The 23,193-nt window shown below is 32.8% G+C and overlaps 1 protein-coding gene across 2 annotated transcripts in view; it reads right to left on the bottom strand.

Moving 5' to 3' along the window:
• Window positions 1-23,193, bottom strand: part of LOC118192760 (zinc finger protein 830-like) — a 70,389-nt gene that overhangs the window by 36,420 nt on the left and 10,776 nt on the right. For both annotated transcript variants that reach the window (XM_035363772.2, XM_035363773.2), the window contains exons 3-5: window positions 20,064-20,163; window positions 6,031-6,145; window positions 3,487-3,517 (exon numbers count right to left, since the gene is read on the bottom strand). In XM_035363772.2, the coding sequence (XP_035219663.1) occupies window positions 3,487-3,517; window positions 6,031-6,145; window positions 20,064-20,163 (246 nt within the window). The remainder of the gene's footprint in view (window positions 1-3,486; window positions 3,518-6,030; window positions 6,146-20,063; window positions 20,164-23,193) is intronic.

Below are 23,193 nucleotides of genomic sequence, written 5' to 3'. Positions count from 1 at the left end.
GGGAGGGATGAAAAATTTTACACTGTAGTTGATCAGTCAAAAAAAATCTAACTTGCATTTGTTATCTAGACAAGCAACTTATAATATACACTAGATTTACACACGGCATTCTCTAAATGCATCAAAGAAATAATTATGCCAAAATATCAAGTTTTGTCAGAAACAGATTTTGAAAAAACTCGCAAACTTTTACTGTTATGTTACACAGTAGAAGTCCAGAAATCCGCAAAGCTTGGGACCAGAGGTTGTGCAGATTTTAGGATTTTGCAGATTTCAGGACAGAAAAGATAAAGTATAATATTCGAACTAAAGTGCAAAATAAATAATGCGTATTAGATACATTTAATTAAATTATTACATACATTATTGCAATAATTTATTATATTCATTAAATTATTATTACATATATAAATTGATTATATTATTCATTGTATTATAGGTACACAGCATTGAGGTTTGCTGATTTCACCTCATGCAAAGGTTTCTGATTTAGGATTCCGCTGTTAGAATCACTGTTGCTGTAAAATTTCAACAGCTTTTCTTTATTTTTCCATACATCATACACAATCATGTCGCAATTCCACACCAATCTGCTATAAATCGAGGAGTAGCAGCTGCCTTCATCTTTTGCAGAATTTGCACTTTTTTGCGTTACCGTCAATGCAATGTGTTTACGTTTTTCAACGTTGCAAGCAGTAAAATCATGAGTGCATTTCTTATCTGTCAATGTATTAAAAAGGGCTGAAATTTAAAATATTCTTAATTTATCCACAAAATATCAGGATATAAAAAAAAACAGCACTAAACAACCTCGTGAAATAACAAAGCTCAGAAAATACAACCTGAATAGTGAACTTGAAGAGTTGAGTAAATCGTCTGCTTTTTTACCTCGATGCAGACATTAGAGGGAGAAAACTTTTATCTTTTATGACTTACCTTTTTCTGGTCATTAACTACTAAAGATTTTCGCCAGTAGATCACATTAAAGTGCACTATGCAAAGATATTTCCAAATAAATGGTACTAGGGAAGTACCAACACCCGTGGGCGAAGAAAATTCAGCTGCTTGAGCAGGCATATCTTAATACTTACAAAAATAGGCATTCATCATAAAAATTGTGCAGTAATAAGCAATGACATTAAATTGAAGCATGCAGGCAGGTGTAGTGAGTTATATGGAAACTTTCATCTTATTTTTTTAACTTTTCTTTTATGTCAATAATTTGGTATTTCCATTATGACTCATTATTATTTGGTAATTATGATGTCATTATTCAGTAAGTATTTTTTCTTCGATATTTCATACTCAATGTTTTGGTTTCCAGAATCTACAAACTGAATGTTTATATTATGAGGCAGAGTTCAAAGCCACATTTTAGTTAAAAAAATAAGCACCTATAAGCACTTTTCAAGCACATTTTAAGAAAAAAAATAAGCACCTGTCTAATTACATCATACACGACTGCATAACCTTAAAAATTAGACTTGTAATTTAAAATATGAGAAATGAAGTACTTATTAAGAGACAACAAGCATTACCTCAACCATGGAAAATAATTACTTTTTTTTGTTGTTGTTGTTTTTAGTTTTAAATAATAGTTCAATTTACAGAACTTGTTTACAATGAGAGAAAAAAAAAACTATGAAGAACTAAACTATATTACAAGATTTAATGATGAAATTTCAGTTCAAAATAGAGAAAATAAATAATAATAAGGTATATTTATTGTATTCACTTGGAACCTAATAATAAATACAATTTATTTTTCCACTCATATTGATATTTAAATAATTTAAATCTAAATTCTGAACATTTTCTAAATTTTCATTGTATATCAGTTTTCTCTTAACAGATATTGCAAGCAAAGTAATTTAAGTAAAAAAGAGGAACATTTCTGAAATCAAAAGACAGAAATTTGCTTCATGCAGTCATCTTTAACAGTAAAAGATTAACTAACCCGCACACTTGGAAATTGCCAAATATTCGGACAGTCGAGCGTAACTTGAAGGAGCGGAAGGGGGGGGGCGGGTAGACTGTAGCCGCTCTTTAGATTTTTCTGCTAAATAAATGCTTTTGACATTTCAATATGTGCATCATATAAAAATAAACCAACCGAACTAAAAAATATTCCGCTTAGCAAGGACAGTAAAATTCTTTTAAGTGTTCATGAACAAATTTTTGTAAGACTGAACATCAAAATTAATTATCTCTGCAAAATATTGCAAACGTTATTGCGCAATTTTCCGTAATTCTTCCCTACGTGATATTACGCAATCGGAATCAACAACTGCCGGTATTGGAAGAATAAAGAACTAAATAACTGGGGTGTTTTTCATTCTAATTTTCAACAGATGGCGTTAAATTTCCAGAATAGAATCATTCTTCGCTTGGGTTGGTAGACCGCAGAACTTTTAGTCCTATTCAATCCAAAGTGACAAAAAAAAAAGAGACCTCCCAACCTTCGTACTGTATAATATATTGGCAAAAAAAATGAAATTATTTTGACTATTCGATTACTTTCCCTTTATTTAAGCCATTCCGAATATTATTCCTTAGAAAGCTAATCTGTGTTAAAACAGAATCATTTTTGGAAGTTTACTATACTTCAGCAGTTATTGCAACTATGTTATTATAAACATTCATACATATGGTCATAATATAAGCATAACGATCATAATAAACACGAATATGAACTGACCAAGCAGAACGAGAATGCAAATTTTTAAGATCTTGATAGAAATTCAAACGTGTATAGTATTTGGGTGGGAGGAAAAGAATGCCGAATGTAGCGGAATTTTCTACTGCTTTCGCAATTCTTTGACCAATAAAAGGACGGGCACCTGTCTGTACTCTTCGTGCACACCAAAGGTTATGTTAATGCAGAGAAAGGGGGGGAAAGCTATTTCTGGGTGTATGATTCATCATCTGACATTCCATATTAGGAAGAAAAGTTGTTTATTTAGTTTCGGCTTTGGTACAGAGGAAAATAGCGCGTTCATTAAAAAAAAAAGCACTAAAAGCAAAAAATAAGCACTATAAACAAAAAAATAAGGGCTTTAAAGAAAAAGTAAGCACTTATAAGGGCCTTTACATTTTATTTTCAAATATAAGGACTTATAAACACTTATAAGGACCGCTACGAACCCTGTGAGAGGCAACGCGGATTTCAGGAGTTGGCGGATTTCAGGTCGGCGGATTTTCGGTATTTGACTGTATTAATAAACGTTGGTTTATATTTGAAAATTCCTTTTTTTTTTTTTTTAGTTAAATTTCCATAATTTCTTTTTTCTATAATTTGAAATCAAATTTTAAATGGTTTTTTTTTTTTTTTTTTTTTTTCCCCTCAATTTAGTCAATTGACTACTAGAATGGGAATTACGAAATTGCCATCTTTTCGTTGACTTAGTGTACAATAACTTTATTGCAAGCTAAAGAATAGAAGAGAAGCACACAAAATAAAAAAATAAAAAAAACAAGCTTACTAACTGTGATTCCTCCACAGGTTTAATATTTTCAGCTACAAGATGAGAAAATATGTGCATTAAATTCAAGAATACAATAAATTATGAAAATAAACAGAATAATAATCCTAAATTTAACATTACTGTGCAAGCTAATAATTAAATTAAATGCAAAAGAAACATCAGTTTTAAAAATTACACACAAAGCAGAAATTTTAGTAAATAGTATATTATTACAACAAACAGAAAATGTTTACACTTTATGAAATGGCTATAATTTTTTGTAGTAATATTGAAATTACTTAATCACAAAACCTGAAACTAGTTAAAAAATCTACTTTAAGTGCTTAGTAATATAGTTTATTTATTCACATAAAGGAGAATTTTATGTCATTTGGTAATCTTCAAATGTCCATTACATTTCATTTTGTTAAACAGCCCTCCAACAAGTTCATCCTACTTTCACAATAAATAGCTCTGGCATGCATTAGTCAATCAACTTTTAGACAACTCTTATTGTAAAGACAAATCCTAAACAAGAAAACTGTTAATTGCATTGATTAATATTACATAAATATAAACAGCTATGCAAATTCACAGCAGCATACTAGTGGCCTAATTTTATGCTTCTCAGAACACCATATTAGAATTCACAAGTTTTCATAGATGCTACTAAAAATTACACCATTTTATATGCCAAAAAAATAGTTTATGAATAGAAGGGTTTGTTTCAAGAAAATTAACAAAGGGTTCCCATTTTTTATTAATGTAGTTATTTATAAGGATAGGTAAATTATTCTTGTCCCATTTGTTTTACATTCAGGAAACCTGTTCCTATGATATGCAAATTAATTTTCCTACATTACAGCATTAAGCCCAAAATCTGGAATCAACGTGACTGACTCCAGATTTTTAAAATACCTAGATTTTTAGATCCCCAATTTAAATCCAGTAAAATAACAAGTAGAAATTATGAGCGAAATTATTCTTTATTAATGTTTCTTTAAGAAAGAGATATTTTGCATAAGGAAAGATCTTTTTTCTTCTGACCAACACCATGTGAAATTAAAAATGCAACTCAAAACTGAAACAGCAACTGATAATTAAAGCATTGCCATCATAATCTAAGGCTTCAGTTATATCGTCTTTATTTAGCAAAAAATTTTGCTTCTCTTATAGCTAAAAACTTTCAAATTTGCAACTCTCAACCTTATGATAAAATAGGGAGCTTGCGATGAATTGTGCATTTTTAAAAATATCTCGAGACACATTTTCTCTTGATCTTGTAATGCCTCTCACAAAGCATATTTTATATTAAAATATCTCTAGAAGTCTTGCATGGTCTTACTTCAGCATCAGTTCTTAAAAAGTTAACTTTATATGAGTCTTTCAGTGTGTGCGAAATTCCTGTATCCACTGGCTGATCGGCAGATATACAGTTCTGAGAAAGAGTAAGCTGCTTCAAAACAGAAAGTTAAGGGAAGAGCTCAGTTTGCTATGTTAACTAAACTTAGATTCCTCAGAATCCTCGGTTCTCCGTTTCCAACTGATGTGCCCCCACCCCCAAAAGAACAAATGACCAATGTCCCACTCAAAATAAATGTACCAGGGTTTTACGTTTGTTTAGCTCAGATAGAAAAATGCTAAACTCTCAGTCACTGAAGGATGATCATAGCAAATGTCAATACAATGTCAATGTATTGCCACTGGTCACAATGCAATTTTCACGCCAGCAGATATTTGAAAGTGACATATAGAAGTCTCACTTATTCAGAAGAAAAATTGCTTTTACGGTACACCTGCCTTTTTCTGAAGTCCTAAACTTTACAAGTTTGGCTACAGATCTGGATATTGGACATGCAGGTTTTGGACTTGTTCTGTACATGGATATTTCCAGATAGAAAATTAAACATTTTCATTTGATTATAATAACCTAAGAATTTTAATGGAAGTAGATTTAAACAGAAAACAATGCAGTGTTTGCTTTTTAATTTAATAAAAAAGTCAATTTGAAAAATATAATCAACTAATAAAAACATATATACTGGATCAGTTGAGGGTAATTCAGATTTTGCATAAAACACAGTTTCTTGCACATAACTGAGAACCAACATATAGAGACCACATCTTAATTTATTTCCTTTGAAATAAATCATATAAAGTATTTTGCTTTTTACTAAATTATAACTATATTTATTCATAAGTTTCACTAACATTAAATTTGAGTTTTTAAAACACAGTATTAATTAATGATACTTATTAATTTATTAAACTATTTTTAATAAATAAAAACTGCATTTATCTCAGTTTATATATGTGTGTGTGTGCATGTAAATTAAAAATAAAAAATAAGTATCGCTTTAATCAGCACATGATTTTAATAATGGAAAATGAAGCATATTAAGTTTCTCTTTATTTACATTAACTTATTTCTATAAAAATATGCACTTAACATTTAATAACTGAAATAAAGTAATTTAACAAAAAATTAATTCTCACTGGCTCATTTTCCTCATGTGATGGGAAAAAACTTTTTTTTTTTTTAATTTTTACAAAACTCATTACATACTTTTCTGTTTCTTAGTAACTTCAGGTTGTTGTTCTTCAATCCTTTTAATTCCTTTGAAATTGGAATTAGCATCTTTTGAAGAATCCAAACCACCTTTTTTCTTTTTTACAGCATTCTAAAATATAACAAAGCATATACAAGTTTTTAACTTGATTTTTTTTGCATATAAATATAACTGAAAGTTATACATGGGCCATTCAAGGTTTAGTGGGACTTCAGAGAAAATAGATAGCACAAGAAGCACCAAACTATATAAACTTTTCAAAGTATTCTCCGTGTATGTCGAGGCATCATTGCCATTGTTGTGGCAGCTCTCCGATTCCTTTGGCGCAGAAAGAACTTGACTGTTATCATAGTCACTGGAGGACATCGTTCTGCAGTGCTTCATCTGCCATGAATTTCTTCCCTCCCAGATGGTCTTTAAGGAGTGCAAACAAATGATAATCACTGGGGGCTAAATCTGAACTGTACAGAGGATGGGCAGTACTTTCCCGTGCATTTTGGCCAGAGTTGTTGTTGCCACATTGGCCGTGTGAGGGTGGGCGTTGTCATGGAGAAGAATGACATTTCCAGACAACCTACTACGTCTTATCTTGCAAATGGACTTTCATACTTTATGTCCCAGAAGTGCCATGATCTTTTCAGCGGATGGCTGCGTTTTGCTTTCTTTGAGTGGTGGGCAACCTTTATGCCACCACTCCATGCTGCTTCTTTTGCTCTATGGGGTTAAACTGTACAACCATGTTTCATCACATGTGATGATGGATTGTAACAATTCATCACCTTCGGCTCGAAATTGATTCAGAAGCTGTTCATAGACCATCATGCATGACCTCTTCTGATCAAATGTCAGCTGGCGGGGAAACCCACTTTGCACATTTTGCGGAAGCGTAAGTGGTCGTGAATAATTGTCTCAACACTCCTGACACTGATATTCACCTTGGCAACAATATCCTGCACTGCTACTCGCCGGTTCTCAAGAATCATTTGCTCAACAAATGCGATATTCACTGGTGTGACTGCAGTCGGGCAAATGTGCCCATGCGCTACATTTGTCACCAGCTCCCGTCCTTCATGAAACTGTTCACACCATTCATACACTCTTATCCATGACATCGTTTATTCACTATACTGTGCTTGCAATCTTCTGAAAATCTCAGCTGGTTTACCTTTTTCCTTCACAACAAATTTGATTACACACAGCTGCTCCCAGCCACAAACACACTGCTTGCCACCATGTTCACTGCAATGGCTGCGCATATGCCAAATTACGTCATGCTGGGCGCTAGTTACTCAAGAAGGAATACATTATGTCACCCACAAGTTTCATCATGATTCAGCTATTCATCAATTAGTTACGTACGAAAATCCCGGCAGACCTTGAATGACCCTTGTATTATAATATTGCCATCATTTTATAGATCCACAATAATTTAAATGTGCATCATATTCATTTCAATGCTTAACTCATAAATAGAAACTTACATGCCTATGAAAGTAAAAAATGTTGAAAAATCACTTATATAATTTTTTATAAAAAAAAAAAATTTAACTTGCCAAATTTTTTTCTGTTTGGACCAAGAATAATTTAATTCCCTTGGCGGAAGTGTTTAACCTACGTACTTTCCTTTTTTTTTTACTGATGCACGAGAAGAAGAAGGTGCATCATTCATTCTTTCAAATAATTTTAACAAAGTGCATAAACCACATTTTCATTATTATCCCTTACATTAAATATGCCAAATTTCAAAATGTGTCAAAATGTAAATTTGCCTATTTCCTAGGACATTTTGAATAAAAACCTCTAATTTTTTGCAGGTATGCTTAGAAATACATCTACTTCAAGATGACATTAAAAATTTTATAGGTTATAATACAAAAATGTTTTCAAAACATTTATAAAAAATATTTAAAAAAATACAAATTTTAAAAATAATCATAAAAAATGGGTGAATTTTATTTGAATGAGCCTAAATTTTGAATTTTGGAAGAAAGAATCAAGTATGTTTAATAAAAAAAGATATATTATTAAATATATATCAAATTCAATTAACATTAAGAAGATAAAATTTTGAGAGCTAATTTTTTAAAAATTACTCATGGGATTTTTACAAAACTTGGCAATCTGGCATAATTTGAGTCGTAGAATCGAAATCTGGAAAAAAACTGGCATGTCATTTCAGAAAAAGTCTGAGTTTGTGTCAAAATACCTATATTAGAACAATTTATTGTTACGAAATATCCAGGCGCTGAAGATAGCTGAGATAAGAACTGTTTTGTTCCGCAAAGCAGCTTTAGGGTTGGCATAAAATGGCAAGGAACGGCAGGGTTGCCACATCTGGCGAGAAATTGCCATTTTCAATAAAATTGGCGGCATGCCATGGACTGATGGAGAACCTTCTGGGACAAATTCTTACCGGTTTAACCCAGAATATTCTCGAACACAAGCCAAAACTATATAAACCCTGTTGGTACGTGGAGAGTGAGTGCCTCGTCTAGAGAGTGCAAGATAGTTAGTCCACGTTAGTCAGTCTGTGCAAAGTCGATCGAGTTGAATGCCAGGCCTAGTGGGTCGTCTAATGCATCAAAGAGTCTCTTAGTGTATTGCGGTTAGTGCATTGTCGACAGAGTATGTTAAGCTCTAGGAACGACTGAACCGAAGAGTCAGGAGCTGCGCTCTGTGGGTCATCGAGTGCATCGTGAGTTGATGCGTGAGCAGTCTCGAAAGTATGTGAAGTTCCAGAACGACCGAGCAGAGTCGGGAGCTGTACTCTGCAGTGAAGCTGTCTCCACAGTTATTGCCTGCCAGTGGGAAGGCTGTGTCGCTGATTGTTCCAGCGTGTTTATTGTAGATCTTCAACGACTGTAAAAAGTGTTATTGGAGCTGTCCTGATTAATATTGGTAAATAAAGTGTTTCGATACTTCATCAAGTGTCATCACTATTCACTCCAAATCCACATGAACCCCGTACGAATGTGAAGAAAGAAAATAACGTTAACAACTGGTGCCACAAAATAAGTTAATACTATATATAAATCTAATACATATCCTAAGTTGCGCTTTCGAGACATGAAAAACACAAGCTGGATATCGTCAATTGGCCCAGTAGAACAGGCGATATAGAACTATCCTTTTTTTTTTTTTTTTTTTTTTTTTTTTTTGGTGCAGTGTACATTATGCAAAGAAAAATAATGAATGTTGTGTTTATTTTATTGATGTGAACTGCATCATTTTATACCACATAGTACTGCCAAGAGTTTTCATTTTCATTGCATAATGTTGATTAATTGAAAAGTTCCTTTAATGAGATTTTTTATAATGCATCTGTGCAAAATAATAGCAGATAATCAAAAAGCCTGTAATATTGTACAAACAAAGAATAAGTAATAATTAAAGGTTGAGTAAGATTCTATAACTCATCAGTTAAAGGAACACCGAAATCATCCTAGATGTTCCTTTGAAGAATGATAAAGATCTTTTTAGAATCACCACACAAAAGAAATCTAGTAACATAACTGTTGGGGGAAGGGGGGAATATGCAGTAACTAACATTTTATGTACTGCTTACCTCATTACAAGCAGCAAAATCATGTTATTTTTCTCAAGTCACACGAAATGAAAATTACTAAGCAAAGAAATGTTAAAAAAAGGGTGAAAAGGTACTTGCTATGGACCATAAATCCTTGTCAATGGACTTTTAGCAGTTGTCACTTTATTCTTTTCATTGATGAGAGTACCTTTTAATAATAGAATTTGCACCTCTTAATAATAAAAAAACACTAATCAGTTTCACCAATCATTAAATAATACTTGACTGTATCTGAACCAGATCACTAATCATTGACTGCAAAACATGAATTAATGGAATTTTGCCCTGTAGAATTGTGTTAAGAACATTGAATGATGACAAAATGAAGTGTACAATAAAGAAAAATGCTTTGTTAATGCTCGAAGACAAAAACACATTCATTCTTCACAAGATAAACTTACAATAATCGGAAAATGTATCCCTTGTCAGGCAATTTTTTTTGGGGGGGGGGAAGAGCACTTATATTTTGCAGTATTAGTTTGAGAATTGCCAATTATATTTATTGCTCATAGGTGAAGAAATTACTTGATTTTTCTTACACCTATTTTTAAGAGTGGAAGTAATAACTACATCTCCATTTAATTAAGGTACTTTATAACTTTCAATAGAACCTTTTATCTTAACTCTAGTAACATTTACTTCTTCCTTGAAAAATGTAAGAAGTAGGTTCAATTGATCAAAGATTCTAGATAAACATTTCTCTAAAGATAACAGCATGTACATACATGTTTCAGATTTTATCTTATTTTAGTAATGTGTAGCTGTTGGAATTGTTTCAAATTTCTCTCTCTTTTAAAAATATTTTCAAGATAATAATAAACATCAATAATGTGTTAAAGCTGGCCCTTTTATCATCTGTTAAATTTAAGAGGTGACAGGTGCACCTCATAATTTGCAAATCTGAATTTGCATTTTTTAAAAAGCCTGCAACATTAGTTTTCAAGACTACCACTCCTGGTGCACTGTTGGCACTAAGTGCTAAGCAATTATCCTCAAGAATTGCACTTTCTAATAAAGTTTTAATAATTAGCTGCACTGCATATTAAAGTCTGTTGAATCTCCTTCTAAAGTGGGGACAGAAAGTAAACTACACTCAATTTCTGATGGCTCTGGATTAAAAAAAGAAGCAACGATTGGATACAGTTTTGAATTGGTATTTTTGGTTCCATCTGTAGACAGGCAGAATGAAACTGTTCTAATGCAATCAATAACTTAAGATTTATTTTTCATATCAAGTTCATGAACCCATTTTTTTGTACAACTGTCTTTGCACTTGAATATTTTTTAGTAATTTCACTCATGGAAAACAATCCTTAAACAAAGCTGCAGTAAGATCCAATCTACTCAGTGGTACATTGTGCTCCAGCAAAAAGGCAGCAGACAGGCATTCTGCATTAATAATTTTTTGGTCCTTTGTCTCTACAGAAAAATTTACTTTTTTCTCAAAACAACTCACACTGTCCTTGTGTATGCATGTGTTTAAGAACACTGGCCCTCCCAATGCACGAAATTGAAAAATTACACACATCATAATTATATTACATTTCCTCGAAGAAATAATAGGAAGGAAGTCATCTGAGTATTATTTTATATTTTTGTAGACATAACTAAGGCAAAATATTGCAGTTTTAAACTGTTTCAGCGAAGCACATGAAACTTAGGCTGTTCACTTGTGAGATGAATGAAATAACAACCTCAAGCTTGCTTTGTGCTCATTGGCTAATTAATATATGCCAGATGACCCACAGCAGTACTTTATTCTCATTGGAGAACTGTAACGCGACATTTTCAAACATGCATTTCGGGCTCACACACACAAAGCAGAAGCACACCATATCTTACTTATGAAACTACTTTGGTTTTCTTTTAAAGTACATATTTAGAAAAAAACCAAACACTTTCAGATGGCAAAAATCACTTTTTGAGTGCAAATAATGAAGTGCCCAAGCTACATGAAAATCATGAGAAATTCTAAGAATAACAGAAAGTCGGGAGATATATGTTGCAAATCAGGTTGGTGAGAGAACTGTAGGAAATCAGTTTTGTCAAGCCTAAATCAGGAGAGCTGGAAACTCTGCTTATAAGTTAAGAGGTACTTTTTTATTTTAACAGTGACCATGGATTTATTGCTGAGTTGATGTATTGTTTGGCGTATCACCGAACAATACATCAAACCTGAAACTATAATCAAAACCAAGTAATAAAAACTTGAAATCCCTTTTCTCACTTGTAAATATATGTATATAACAATAATACACTGGTTATCATACGTGAAGAAAAAATCACAAAAATCACGATTACTGAAAAAGGTACATGTAGAATTTTATGAAACTTACCGACAATATACAACACATAGTAAGGTATCAAATAACATAAAAAGAAATTACCAGATAATTATGGTAGTATAGAAATTAGCACATGTATAAAATGAACAAATCGAAGATGTCAGTTTGCTATAGTAAAAGTACCTTCAATATGGAATATAATCACCTCTAGAAGCAATACAGCACATTCAGCGATGTGTGATGCTTTCAATTATGCGGTCTATCAGTTCCATAGGAAGCGAGAGCCATTGCTCTTGCAAAGCAGTTGCAAGTGTGGCAAGGATCTAAGGGGGAGGATTGAGAGCAGCTAAACGTCTCCCTAAAGCATCCCAAACGTACTCTATAGGATTCAAGCCCAGGGATCGAGCTGGTCACTCCATGCGCATAATTGTTTCCTGTTGAAGATAATCATATACGATGCGAGCCCTGTGTGGTCTTGCATTGTCATCCTGTAACAGGAAAGCATCACCTATTGCCTCGGCATATGGGTACACATAAGCATCAAGGATGTCATCTCTATAAACATGAGCATTCACGGTTCCCCTTAGAAAAACATGTAGGTCTGTGCGTCCACCCAAAGAGATGCCACCCCAAACACAGACACTGCCTCTTCCGTATGCATCTCTTTCACGGATGTTTGACAGATGATAACGGGTTCCAGGTTCTCCCCATATCAAATAATGCCTACTATCGCGTTCTAGACTAAACCTGGGCTCATCCATAAAGAGAATAGCCCTCCATTGCTCAGGCGCCCAGTGGACATGTTGTTGTGCCCACTGCAAATGGTCCCTCCTATGGCGTGACTTAAGCATCACGCAAATGGTTGTTCGCCTCGCATACAGACCACCTTCGTGAAGCCTTCTACGCACCGTTGATGTTGACACCAACCTTCCAGTGCCTGCAGCAAGGGAGGATCTAAGAAGAGTCGGAGTAGCGGTTCTATTCCTGAGTGCCTATAATGTCAAATATCGGTCATCGGCACTCGTCGTAGCAGTTGGCTGTCCTTGGCTGAACCTCCTAGGTGCCAAATCTGTGATTTGAAATTGCCTCCAAAGTCGTATTAACACTGAGATCATCCACATTATCTGTTTCCTCTTTTACATGTCAATTAAGCATGATAAATTCATCTGAATATTCCTTGCAGCTTATAACTTCGGTTTGTAAAGGACTCACATTTTGCCATCTGGCCACTTCTGTTTGACTTTGTCCTGCCTCTAGTCTCCCAATTGCTTTCTGTCGTAGTTCTGCAGGCAAATGATGCCTGAAGATCATTGTTACGAATTGGCTATCTCAGATTTCAGATGTGACTATCACAGTGAAATCTGTGGGCTTGCTCTCAAACATGGACTTTTATGCTTCTTGCAGATGACGTATTCTGAGTGCAGTGCCATTAATTTGCATATTGGAGTTTTACTCAGCTACTCTTACTTGGCAACATATTCAAATTTTACACGGTTTGGCTTATTTTTGAGGAAGTTATCGCTATTTTTGTGATGTTTCCTTAATTTATGATAGCCAGTATATATAAGAAAAAGAATTAAGGAAATCTTAAAAATATAAATAACTAAACCAAATGAATAACCGAACTTTAGCAACAAAAATATATTGTAATTAAATTATTAAATACTAAAATTATAACTATGCAAAGCATAAAAAATATGCAAAAAAAAGCTGAGAACCAGCAAAAATTAAAATTACGAAGCAACCCAAACCAAAATATTAGAGCAGTCAAAATCATTTTTCCCCCCCTATCATAAGAGAGAAAAATTCAATTTCTTATTCTAATTACAGTCAAAAGTCGTTAATTCGGACACCCGTAATCCGGAATGATCTATAATCCGGACCTCAAAGCTAAAATCTTTCTGCGCATGCGCATAGGCGTTTTACTCGTGCGCGCAAGACATTTACGACTGGCATATGCATCTGCGCAAGTGCAGAATACGTTTTCGCATGCGCGTTTAATGTATAATGGACGGTAAAAGCTAAAATTATCTAATTATCTATTTCAGTTATTGTTGATAATTGCGTTGTTCCTTAATCTTCAAATTAGATCCGGCTTATTATTTTTTGCAGACTGTAAGAGCAATTTTCTAAAAGTAAGCTTGAACTTTCGATTATGTCAAATAGAATTTCCGATGCTGGAGCTCCCAAAGGATCTAGAAAACAAAAGTATGTTTCGATGTCCATCAAACAAAAAACGAATTGCTACAAAAAATGGATAAAAGCATATCCTTTGTTTATCTAACCGTTCCAAAATCTGTTTATCAATTTCACGCTGCTCTGCGCAGGGGGGGGAGGCACGTCGCGGCGTGCAATGAACTGGAAGTTGATCTGTCAACACTATCGTTATCTTCAGGGCAGATGTTTTTATTTTAGTCGGCTTATAATTCCTTACTAAATGTAGTATTTAATTTCAATGTACTCCGTCTTTGATATGATTTAAATCAAATTCCTCGTCATTATAAATATCACGAATACAAATCACATAGTTTTCTGGTTGCAATTTTCTAATTTCGGCTATGTGTAAGGTATGCTTTACGCATCCGCGCGTTAAAAGAAATGTTTAATAAAGTAAACAAATAAATATTAGGCTTCTTTTTTGGTAAATTTGGATACCCTTTAGATCATAATTGCTCATTATTTTATAAATTACGGTTTCATATTTTTAATTTTATAATTTCTGCATGCCATCTTACCAGATTTAAACTGATGATCTATAATCCGGAAAAATCGATAATCCGGAATCGCCGAAGTCCCGACGAGTCCGGATTAAAGACTTTTGACTGTAATTGGTAGGACAGATCAAAATTTACATGATAACATGCAATTTTCTAAACACAGATAATAAATAAATAAAAGCAATTAATTCCAAACAATTGCATGGCATCATCTCCTATGGCAATCTGAACCACGAAAAAAGACTAAAAGCAAACAAACAAAAGAAAAAAAAAAAAAAAAAGAACAGAGCATAGAATAAAGCACCCTGCTTTATTTCATGCCTTGGTTTTTCGTTTTTATATAACAATGCTCTATTATTAAGAAATGAATTACAAAGATAAATTGCTTTACTAAGAAAATCTAAATTTTTTCCACAGTACTTAACTACTGTTTGCTACTATCGTGCCAAAGAAACACTTCTAAAACTGAATTGCAAGAAAATTTTAATTTACACTTACCTTAAGATATAGACAATCATATATAAATGACAACATACTATTGTTTAAGAAAAATATTATTCAATGTGGATGTGAATAGAAAAACTTACCCTAGTAAATTTTGGTTCTTTTTAATATCTGCAACCCTTCAGGAATAGGATTCATGAGGCAATGAGGTGTCACCAGAATAGTTATGTAGCAACCTGTGATATTGTCGAGATGTATTTATGTGGCAACCTAGATACGCGCACAACAGACAAACATTTCATATGTTTCATGTTTTACTTTTCAAATGCAAGTTATTTTCCTGGTTAGTATTTGTTTTTGCAATAAGTATTTTAGAGGGGTTAATGGAAGTGTGGAGTTAGTTTGCTGATGATAAAGAAAGTGTTGCATTTGTCCAAAAATATGGCGTTTTGTCCAATAGTAGAGATTGCAAAAAATTGGCATTAAATAAAACTGTACTTCTTAAATAATCGAATTTTATACAATGTGATTGGAGGCAATTTCTGGTGTTATTTTATGCAAAAACAAATTGCTATGTACATGTGGCAAACAGTACCAAAACAATTACACAAGGATTTCTTGAAAATGTAAGTGTTTTATTATGGATTTTTTTTTTTTTTTTTTTTTTTTTTTTAATTTTCTTGACTGTGTAGACCACAATTATTATTAGTCATAACTACTACTAGCTAATAACTATTATTACTTCCATCAATAGCAACAAATAAAAAGAAATCAATTATTCTAGAGATACTTAAGTGTTGTCATGCCTGAAATCAACAAGTAATTACCTTTTTAGTAAAAAAAGTAAAAACCCAAGCGCTACAGAGAAAAATAAGGATATTATAATATGAAAAATTGAATTTTGCTTCCCCCCCCCCCCGTTTAAATTTTATATAAAAGAAGACTGCAAGCGGCAACATTCTTTGCAGTTGAATGCTCTTTCTGGAGTTCTTAATCCTTCTTCCCCAACCATTTTGAAAATGGCTGTTGCTTAGCAAAAAAATTAATCAGCAGCAAGATGGGGACTTTTTAGAAAGAAGGTGCACATAATCAGAATGTACCATATCTTTTCCTAAATATGCTTTCTTCGTATTGAATATTAATTAATATTTAGTACCTGTAGCATTATCTACATAATTGCATTTGGTCTCTGTAATATTTATAGCTCAGCAGACAATAATTGCTCCAGAAAATCATCAATATTTTATAAACTAAAATAAGTATTTACACATTAGTTCAATCAAGTAAAATTGCCAATTTTTCAGAAAGTAATAAAGTATACCAATTTTATGCATAATATAATAATTCCTCAGTTTTAACAAGCAACGTCATCATTTTCACATGTGTTCTTTTTGTTTTATTCTTAATTGCAATGGTTTTTATAAATACTTTTATGATAATTTTTTATTTTAAATTCAGTTTTAAAATGTGATATATTTGGTGAATTTCCATATAATGGATAAAACTATGGTTAAACTCCAGCAGGGATACAGTATTTTGAAGGAAAATCTTGAAAAAGAACTGAATTAAAGTGACTACATCAGGGTTGCCACTCAAACAGGAGAATGAAATTCCCTGACTTTTCCAGGTGTATTTTAAGAAAATTTCAATCTATGCACATAACACGAGTTGGCTGTGCTGAGAGATAAATTAATAAAGGTACCACTTGAAAACACAAAAATTTTCCAATACATATGACAAAATCACTTTCCCAAAGCATCACTATTTTAACTGTAATAAGAGTTGTTTTCTCCGCTGATTCTCCAAGATTAGAATTTGCCCAATTTGGACTTTAAAATGTACTTTTCGGAGACTTTTTGCAGCTAAACAAAAGAAAGAAATCTCTTTAATGATATTTCAAAATAAATTCAGGTATTTTACATTTATTTAGCAGCATACATAAGCAAAACATATGTGCATTAAATTTTGTGATGGTGTGTCATAATACTGCTAGAATTAGTTTTAGGAGTATGCCAGAGAAAATTGCCTGGAATTTGAAAGTATTATTAACTAATAATAAATAAATTTAGAAGGAAGAAGCCAAATTAAATTATACAAATAGCATTACAGTTAATTACTTAACTATTAAAAACTGAATTGCAGTAATCAACTATATTTTGGCAAATATAATTATATTAAATGGTTAGCCTAGATGGTTGATTACTGTTATTTTACTGTTTAAAAGATTTTGTGGTAAAATCCTAGTATACGGTACATCCTTGGCATTATTTCGAAAATTGTTGCCAACACCAGGATGACCACGTTTACTTCTCATTATAATATCATCAAATCCTGTGTGTACTGTAACTGGGATTGAACCGACTTTGTTTTATATGAGAATGGAAAGGTATTTTATTTTGTACAACATGCACTGCACATATGCATTCTAATTGCACGATTTTCAAGGTTACCGGATACCAAAGTTGTTGAGAAAACTTGCTTTGCCTTTTTAAAAGGCAATCTGATTGGACCTGTGAAAACTGACTCTGCCAGCGCTGCCTAAATGATGCTCATGCAATACATAATTCGTCAAGAAAAGTGATCACTTCCAGCATTAGTGTAAAAATCATTTGGGGGGGGGGGGAGATTGCCATATAAAATTCCCAGACTTTTCTAGATTTTGACTAAAATATTTAAATTCCCTAATTTTTTCCCTGACTTTTGTTTAGTCAATTTTCAAATTCCCTGACTTTTTCTGGTTTTCCAGGTAGCATGACAACCCTGCTGCATGAAACTTCCACTAAATTAGGTTTACTGATTGACTTTTTGATAAATATTTATTAAAATAAAAAATATGTATGTAGGTGCATATTAAAATTTTACAATTATAACTTAACATCTATTTTCCTGTAAAAAATTGCCAAATTATGCAAGATAGCTTAGATAAAAGTTCTCAGAAATTGCACTTACAAGAGCAAAGATACTTCTGATGATAAGTGATGTACAGAAATGAACTTGAAAGAGGCTAAGCCATTAAGGAGCCAGGATATGAAAAGAAATGGAGAGTCAATCAGTGAACAGGAAGCTCTGAGCGGCTTGATTTCAACATACCCAATTTTGGGGGAAAAAGTTCTTGTCCACATACGAGTAGTGGCCTGATGGTAAAGGATTTGTGGGGTGCTCGAATATATAGGCCTACAGTCGATACATTCAGTAACTGAATACTGTAACAGAATAACACTGTGATGCAGAAGTGTATAACTGACTCGGACAACTCAGTGTAAGCAGCATCCTTTTTACTGTCTCAATCAACATTTTAACCAATATATTTGGAAAAAAAAAACATGAAAGGGTGAAGTTGCAAAAGTCAAAGGATAAAGTGCCGAGGGACGACTATATTTATTTTTCCTCCATTGCAATGATACTGTGATTAAAATTAATTATGCTTTCTTCTCATAAAATCATTTATTAAAATCAGATTCAAAGTATATAATGAGCAAATAAAAAGGTTAATTCAAATAAACAATTAACACAGATAGGCTTTATTATTAGAATGTTTTAAATCATATATATATATATATACACTGAAAGAGCCAAAACATTATGACAACCTACTCAACAATGCGCTGTATGACCTACAAAACAGTCACAACTCACCTTGGAACGGAAGACATCTCAAATGTGCCCTAGCGGGTTAATATCTGGTGGATTGGGTTTCCAGGACATTAATTGGAATTCATCTTTATGCTCCTTGAACAATGCCAACACAATTTGAAACTTGTTACATGGGGCATTGTCCTGCTGAGATTACAGATACATTTCTAGTTGGAAAGAGAGACACCATGTAAAGGTGCAACTCATCTACAGTTATGTTCAGAGTTTACAGCTTTCATAGTCTTTTCTACCAGCAGCCTGTGTATCACCTATTGTACCAGGGGGGAGCAACTATATGCCTGGAAGAGGTATACCCTGACACAACCATTGATGTGATGAATGAGAAATCATGATTCATCCAACCAGGCATTTGTCTTCCACTTATCTATGTTCCAGTCTTGCAGTCTTGATGTTCCCGGGCTCAGTGTAGGCATAATTGACAATGACGCTTAGTCAACAGAGGTACATGAATGGGATGCATGCCGTGCAGTCCCATATCTAACAGTGTCTGCTGAATTGCGTATTCTGAAACACAGACTGCTATAACACATCGGTTTGTTTCCGAAGAACAACTGTTTGGAACAATTTTTCTGCTTTGTCACAACAGCCAATCAATACAGATCACTTTGGGGTCAATGCAGGGAAAACTGGTTCCCCATTACAAACAAGCTGATAGCATTCAAAGCTGATAGCTGATTGGTTGAAAACGAACAACCTGCAATTTTTTTGGAAAGGAAGGAAAAAGTCGCGGGTCTTTCTTTCAATAGTAAACCAGGCAGAAAAATTGTCCGAAACAGTTGTTCGTGTGAAACAAATGCCGTGTGATATGGGCCTTACACTTAGACCCGCATTGTATTGCGCTTTCAGCTCAGCCACTGTCAGGAGCTGATTTTGCTGTACCAAGCAGGACAACCTCTGACATCCTTTTTCTTTCATGACATACGGACATCCAAGACCTTGACATCTACTGATGGTTTCACCATCATTTATCTACTCTGTATAAATACTAATAATGGCACATCACGAACAATCTACCAGTTGTGCACTTTCGAAGATGCTCGTTCTGAGTCTTTGAGCCATTACAATATGCTCTCTATAAAATTCACTTAGATTTCCCATCACTCGCAAAACTAAATGCAGAATAATTCCTTACATTCTCTAGCAGCAGTTAAATGCCATTCCCACTTAATCATGTGCCCTCCATGTCATCAAAACAGGTTCATTGAGAAATGTGGGGATGGTCATAATTTTTTGGCTCATCAGTGTATATATGAAAGTCCAAAATTACCAGTTTCATTAGTTATCTGTGTGTGTGTATACATGCATGCTTTATTAACCATCAACATTATATATAATAGCTTTACCTCTTTGTGAATCCTTCCAGCTACATGAGCCACCCATAAAGAATTGCTTTTTATCTGGATGTTGCAAATTGTACAAGACAGTTGTCCTAAATTATTATATCTAAAAAAGATCAAGAAAACTAAAGGAAAAGTTCATTATGATAATTAAACTTAGAAAACACAATTCTTAAGCTTTTATATCACTCTTTTATCTTAATCCAGTTTCTACCTTAATTAAAAATAAAGAGAAATAAACCATTCACATATATTAAAAAATATACTTGTTTTATTCACATATTAAATGATACTGATGATGTCATAAAACCTAACTGATCAATAATTGATTGTCATAATATCACAGCCACGTTTAAACTTAGTCTTCAATTAACCATGTCACATTCTATTTGCTTTGGCTGCTTTTGTATTTAATAGTTTTTCAACCTCCTTTAATCCTAAATAACTTTTTCCCCATAGTGTTTTAGATTCCTTAAGTAATAAATAGTGAACTATCCACTTTTTCATGAATACAGTATATTACAAAGCAATCACTATGTAACAATTTTATGCAATTAAATTACATTTCACTGAAAAAAAATGCTATGAAAATGAAAAATTCAGAAAATCCATAATAGTGAAAGCAGAAAATGGTTTTAAGAAAGACATGCCCTAATTATGATAATTGTATGATTTATTTACAGCTCGTACAAGGAGTTATTGATAATTAAATTTAATCCAAAATTTCGACAATTTCAGACATCACTCTTAAGCACATGCTGTAGCCATTAATGAAAATTTTTCTTTTTTTAAATGGGTAATCCAAAAAAATGTATAAATATTTCAGATGACAAAAAAATTGCATTCTGCGATGAAAAAATAAGATTAAGCTGAATTAACAAAAACTAAGAATTTAAAAAAAAGTCATGGGAAGACATATAGTAAATTGGATTTGCAAGAATGCAGTCTAAAATTGAAGTTAGCACATTTGTTACAATAATAAAGCTTTATGCACACCTCAACAAACAGCCGTAAATGTTTGAAAATATGTACACGTGCTTTCAGTTTTAGGTTCAATTTGTACACATCAAACGAATTTTCACAAAACAATTTACTTTTAATCTGCAAAGAAACTGCCTAATGGCTGTGCATTCAGAAATTAAAATGAAGCTGAAAGTGACCAAATACACAAGTAATATTGAATAATTAACAGAAAGGAGCATAAGTATACCACTAACATATTAGTGGACTTTCAGGACAGCCGTCCCATATACGCATTCCCTAAGAACGTCTCTTACAGCCGGGTGTCCCATCCACACATCGCTAGAGATTGTATTCAGAGGACGGGTGATGCGTATGCGCATTTTAAGCTGGAACATTTTCCTGAAGGCCACTAGATGACATCCTATGTCCATTACTTTTGAAATGAACACAGTTTTAAGTTCCTCACCTTGAGTTTGATATATTCTGCTTGACTTTGGTATTTTACTCATCAACTCTTGCGAGGGTGGGGGAGAGGGAAAACGTAAACAGAGGTGAGCTCTTTAAATCGCTGCGTGCTAATGAAAACATTCGCGTGTCTGATTTATATCCAATTCTTTTTTTTATTCTATTTTTTCCTTTACTATATAAGGTCTTTTAAGGTTAGTATGTGGAGTATTGTTACGTTTTGCATTGCCCTTCAGATATATTTCCATTTCTGCTCTTTTTATTTCGGAAAGCCTCACCTCCAGTCTATTATAGGGGAAAGGCGCTATTTATCAGAGGAAGAATACCCTCGTATGGTCAATGAACCATTTATTAATGCAGATGAGAGTGATGATTCATTTTCTAAAGAGTTAGAAAGTGATACTTTTTCTAAGAATTAGAAAGTGATACTTCTCCGTACTTTGAGATTTACCATAGTCTTCATTTTAAATTTGTTACTTCTTACTGTAAATAGTCTTTATAGTGTTGTTTTATTAATGGATTTTATCAATTAAAACTTTGAAATAATTTGAATACCGCTTCCGAAAATTATTTTACAACACAAGCAATTTTTTAAGTATATTTTCATGTAAAATAAAGAAAAAAAAATTATTAAGTGCTAATTTTAACATATACAAAAGTTCAAGTAATAATCTAAAAGAATACAAAAAATTACGATGCTAGAAGCGAAACTTTAATCTTTTTTTTTTTTTTTTTTTTTTTTTCTGATCTTTTTTTATAAAATTAGGCTTAGTGATGCAAAACCTCCGTCCTCTACGGTGACTGCCTTCGATTCCCTTCCGTCCCGCACGAGCGTCTTAAACAAAGGTGCACCGTCACGAAAAGGTTAATGACTCTGATCAATATCATAATCAATGATTACTTATACTAATCTCTCTTAGTCATATGTTATCTGTGTTTAAATGCTATTCATTAATTTTAAAATTGCATAGTTTTAAATGGTGAAAATATAATTTCTATTTGAGCTCTCTGTCATTTGTGTGCATCATGATGGATAAACATGATTTAGGTTTTTTCCATGATTTGAAATGAAAAAGGAAAACGTCTGTGTTACAGAGCATGGAAATAGGTTTAATTCCAAAGGAGGTTAAATAGTCTGTATACAATGATAATATGGATTTCATATAAAGGGAAGAACTGAATGATGGTTTTAATAGTGAGTGGCGTAGGAGTGGAAGAAGATTTATCTTCCTTTAGGCAGATAAATTCCTCAATAAAGATAAGAGGTTTTTTTTTTCTTACTTTTTTATGTATTATATAATCCTTATTTCATAATTTATAACTGATTACAGTAGGTGCCCAATGAAAGTTTCTACAATTCTCTAATTTTTTTTAATGAAAAGCGATCACTGTGTACATGGCAGAAACACAGTTATGTAAAATAATATATATATATATATTATTTAGAGTATGCAACGACAAGGCTGTGAGCAGGGCTAAATCTGTACGACTCAGTGATGTTTTTAAAACAAAAACAGATCACTCACTACGTGTATGGTGAAAAAACAGTTGTGTATTTTATATTATGTACAATCCATCATTTTTAAATTTATATTTATTGAATTAATTTTTATTGTATTTTTAATCATTACTTTTACATTTTAAATTTTTATCTTTTGATAAGTTGATAACATTTGCTGAGTAATAAGTTGATAACATAAATATTGAT

Source organism: Stegodyphus dumicola, chromosome 3 (genome assembly GCF_044657685.1).
Source record: "Stegodyphus dumicola isolate Sdum_Otavi_A_Nest chromosome 3, ASM4465768v1".
NCBI classification, from domain to species: Eukaryota; Metazoa; Arthropoda; class Arachnida; order Araneae; family Eresidae; genus Stegodyphus; species Stegodyphus dumicola.
This window is presented reverse-complemented; position numbering and strand designations above follow the sequence as displayed.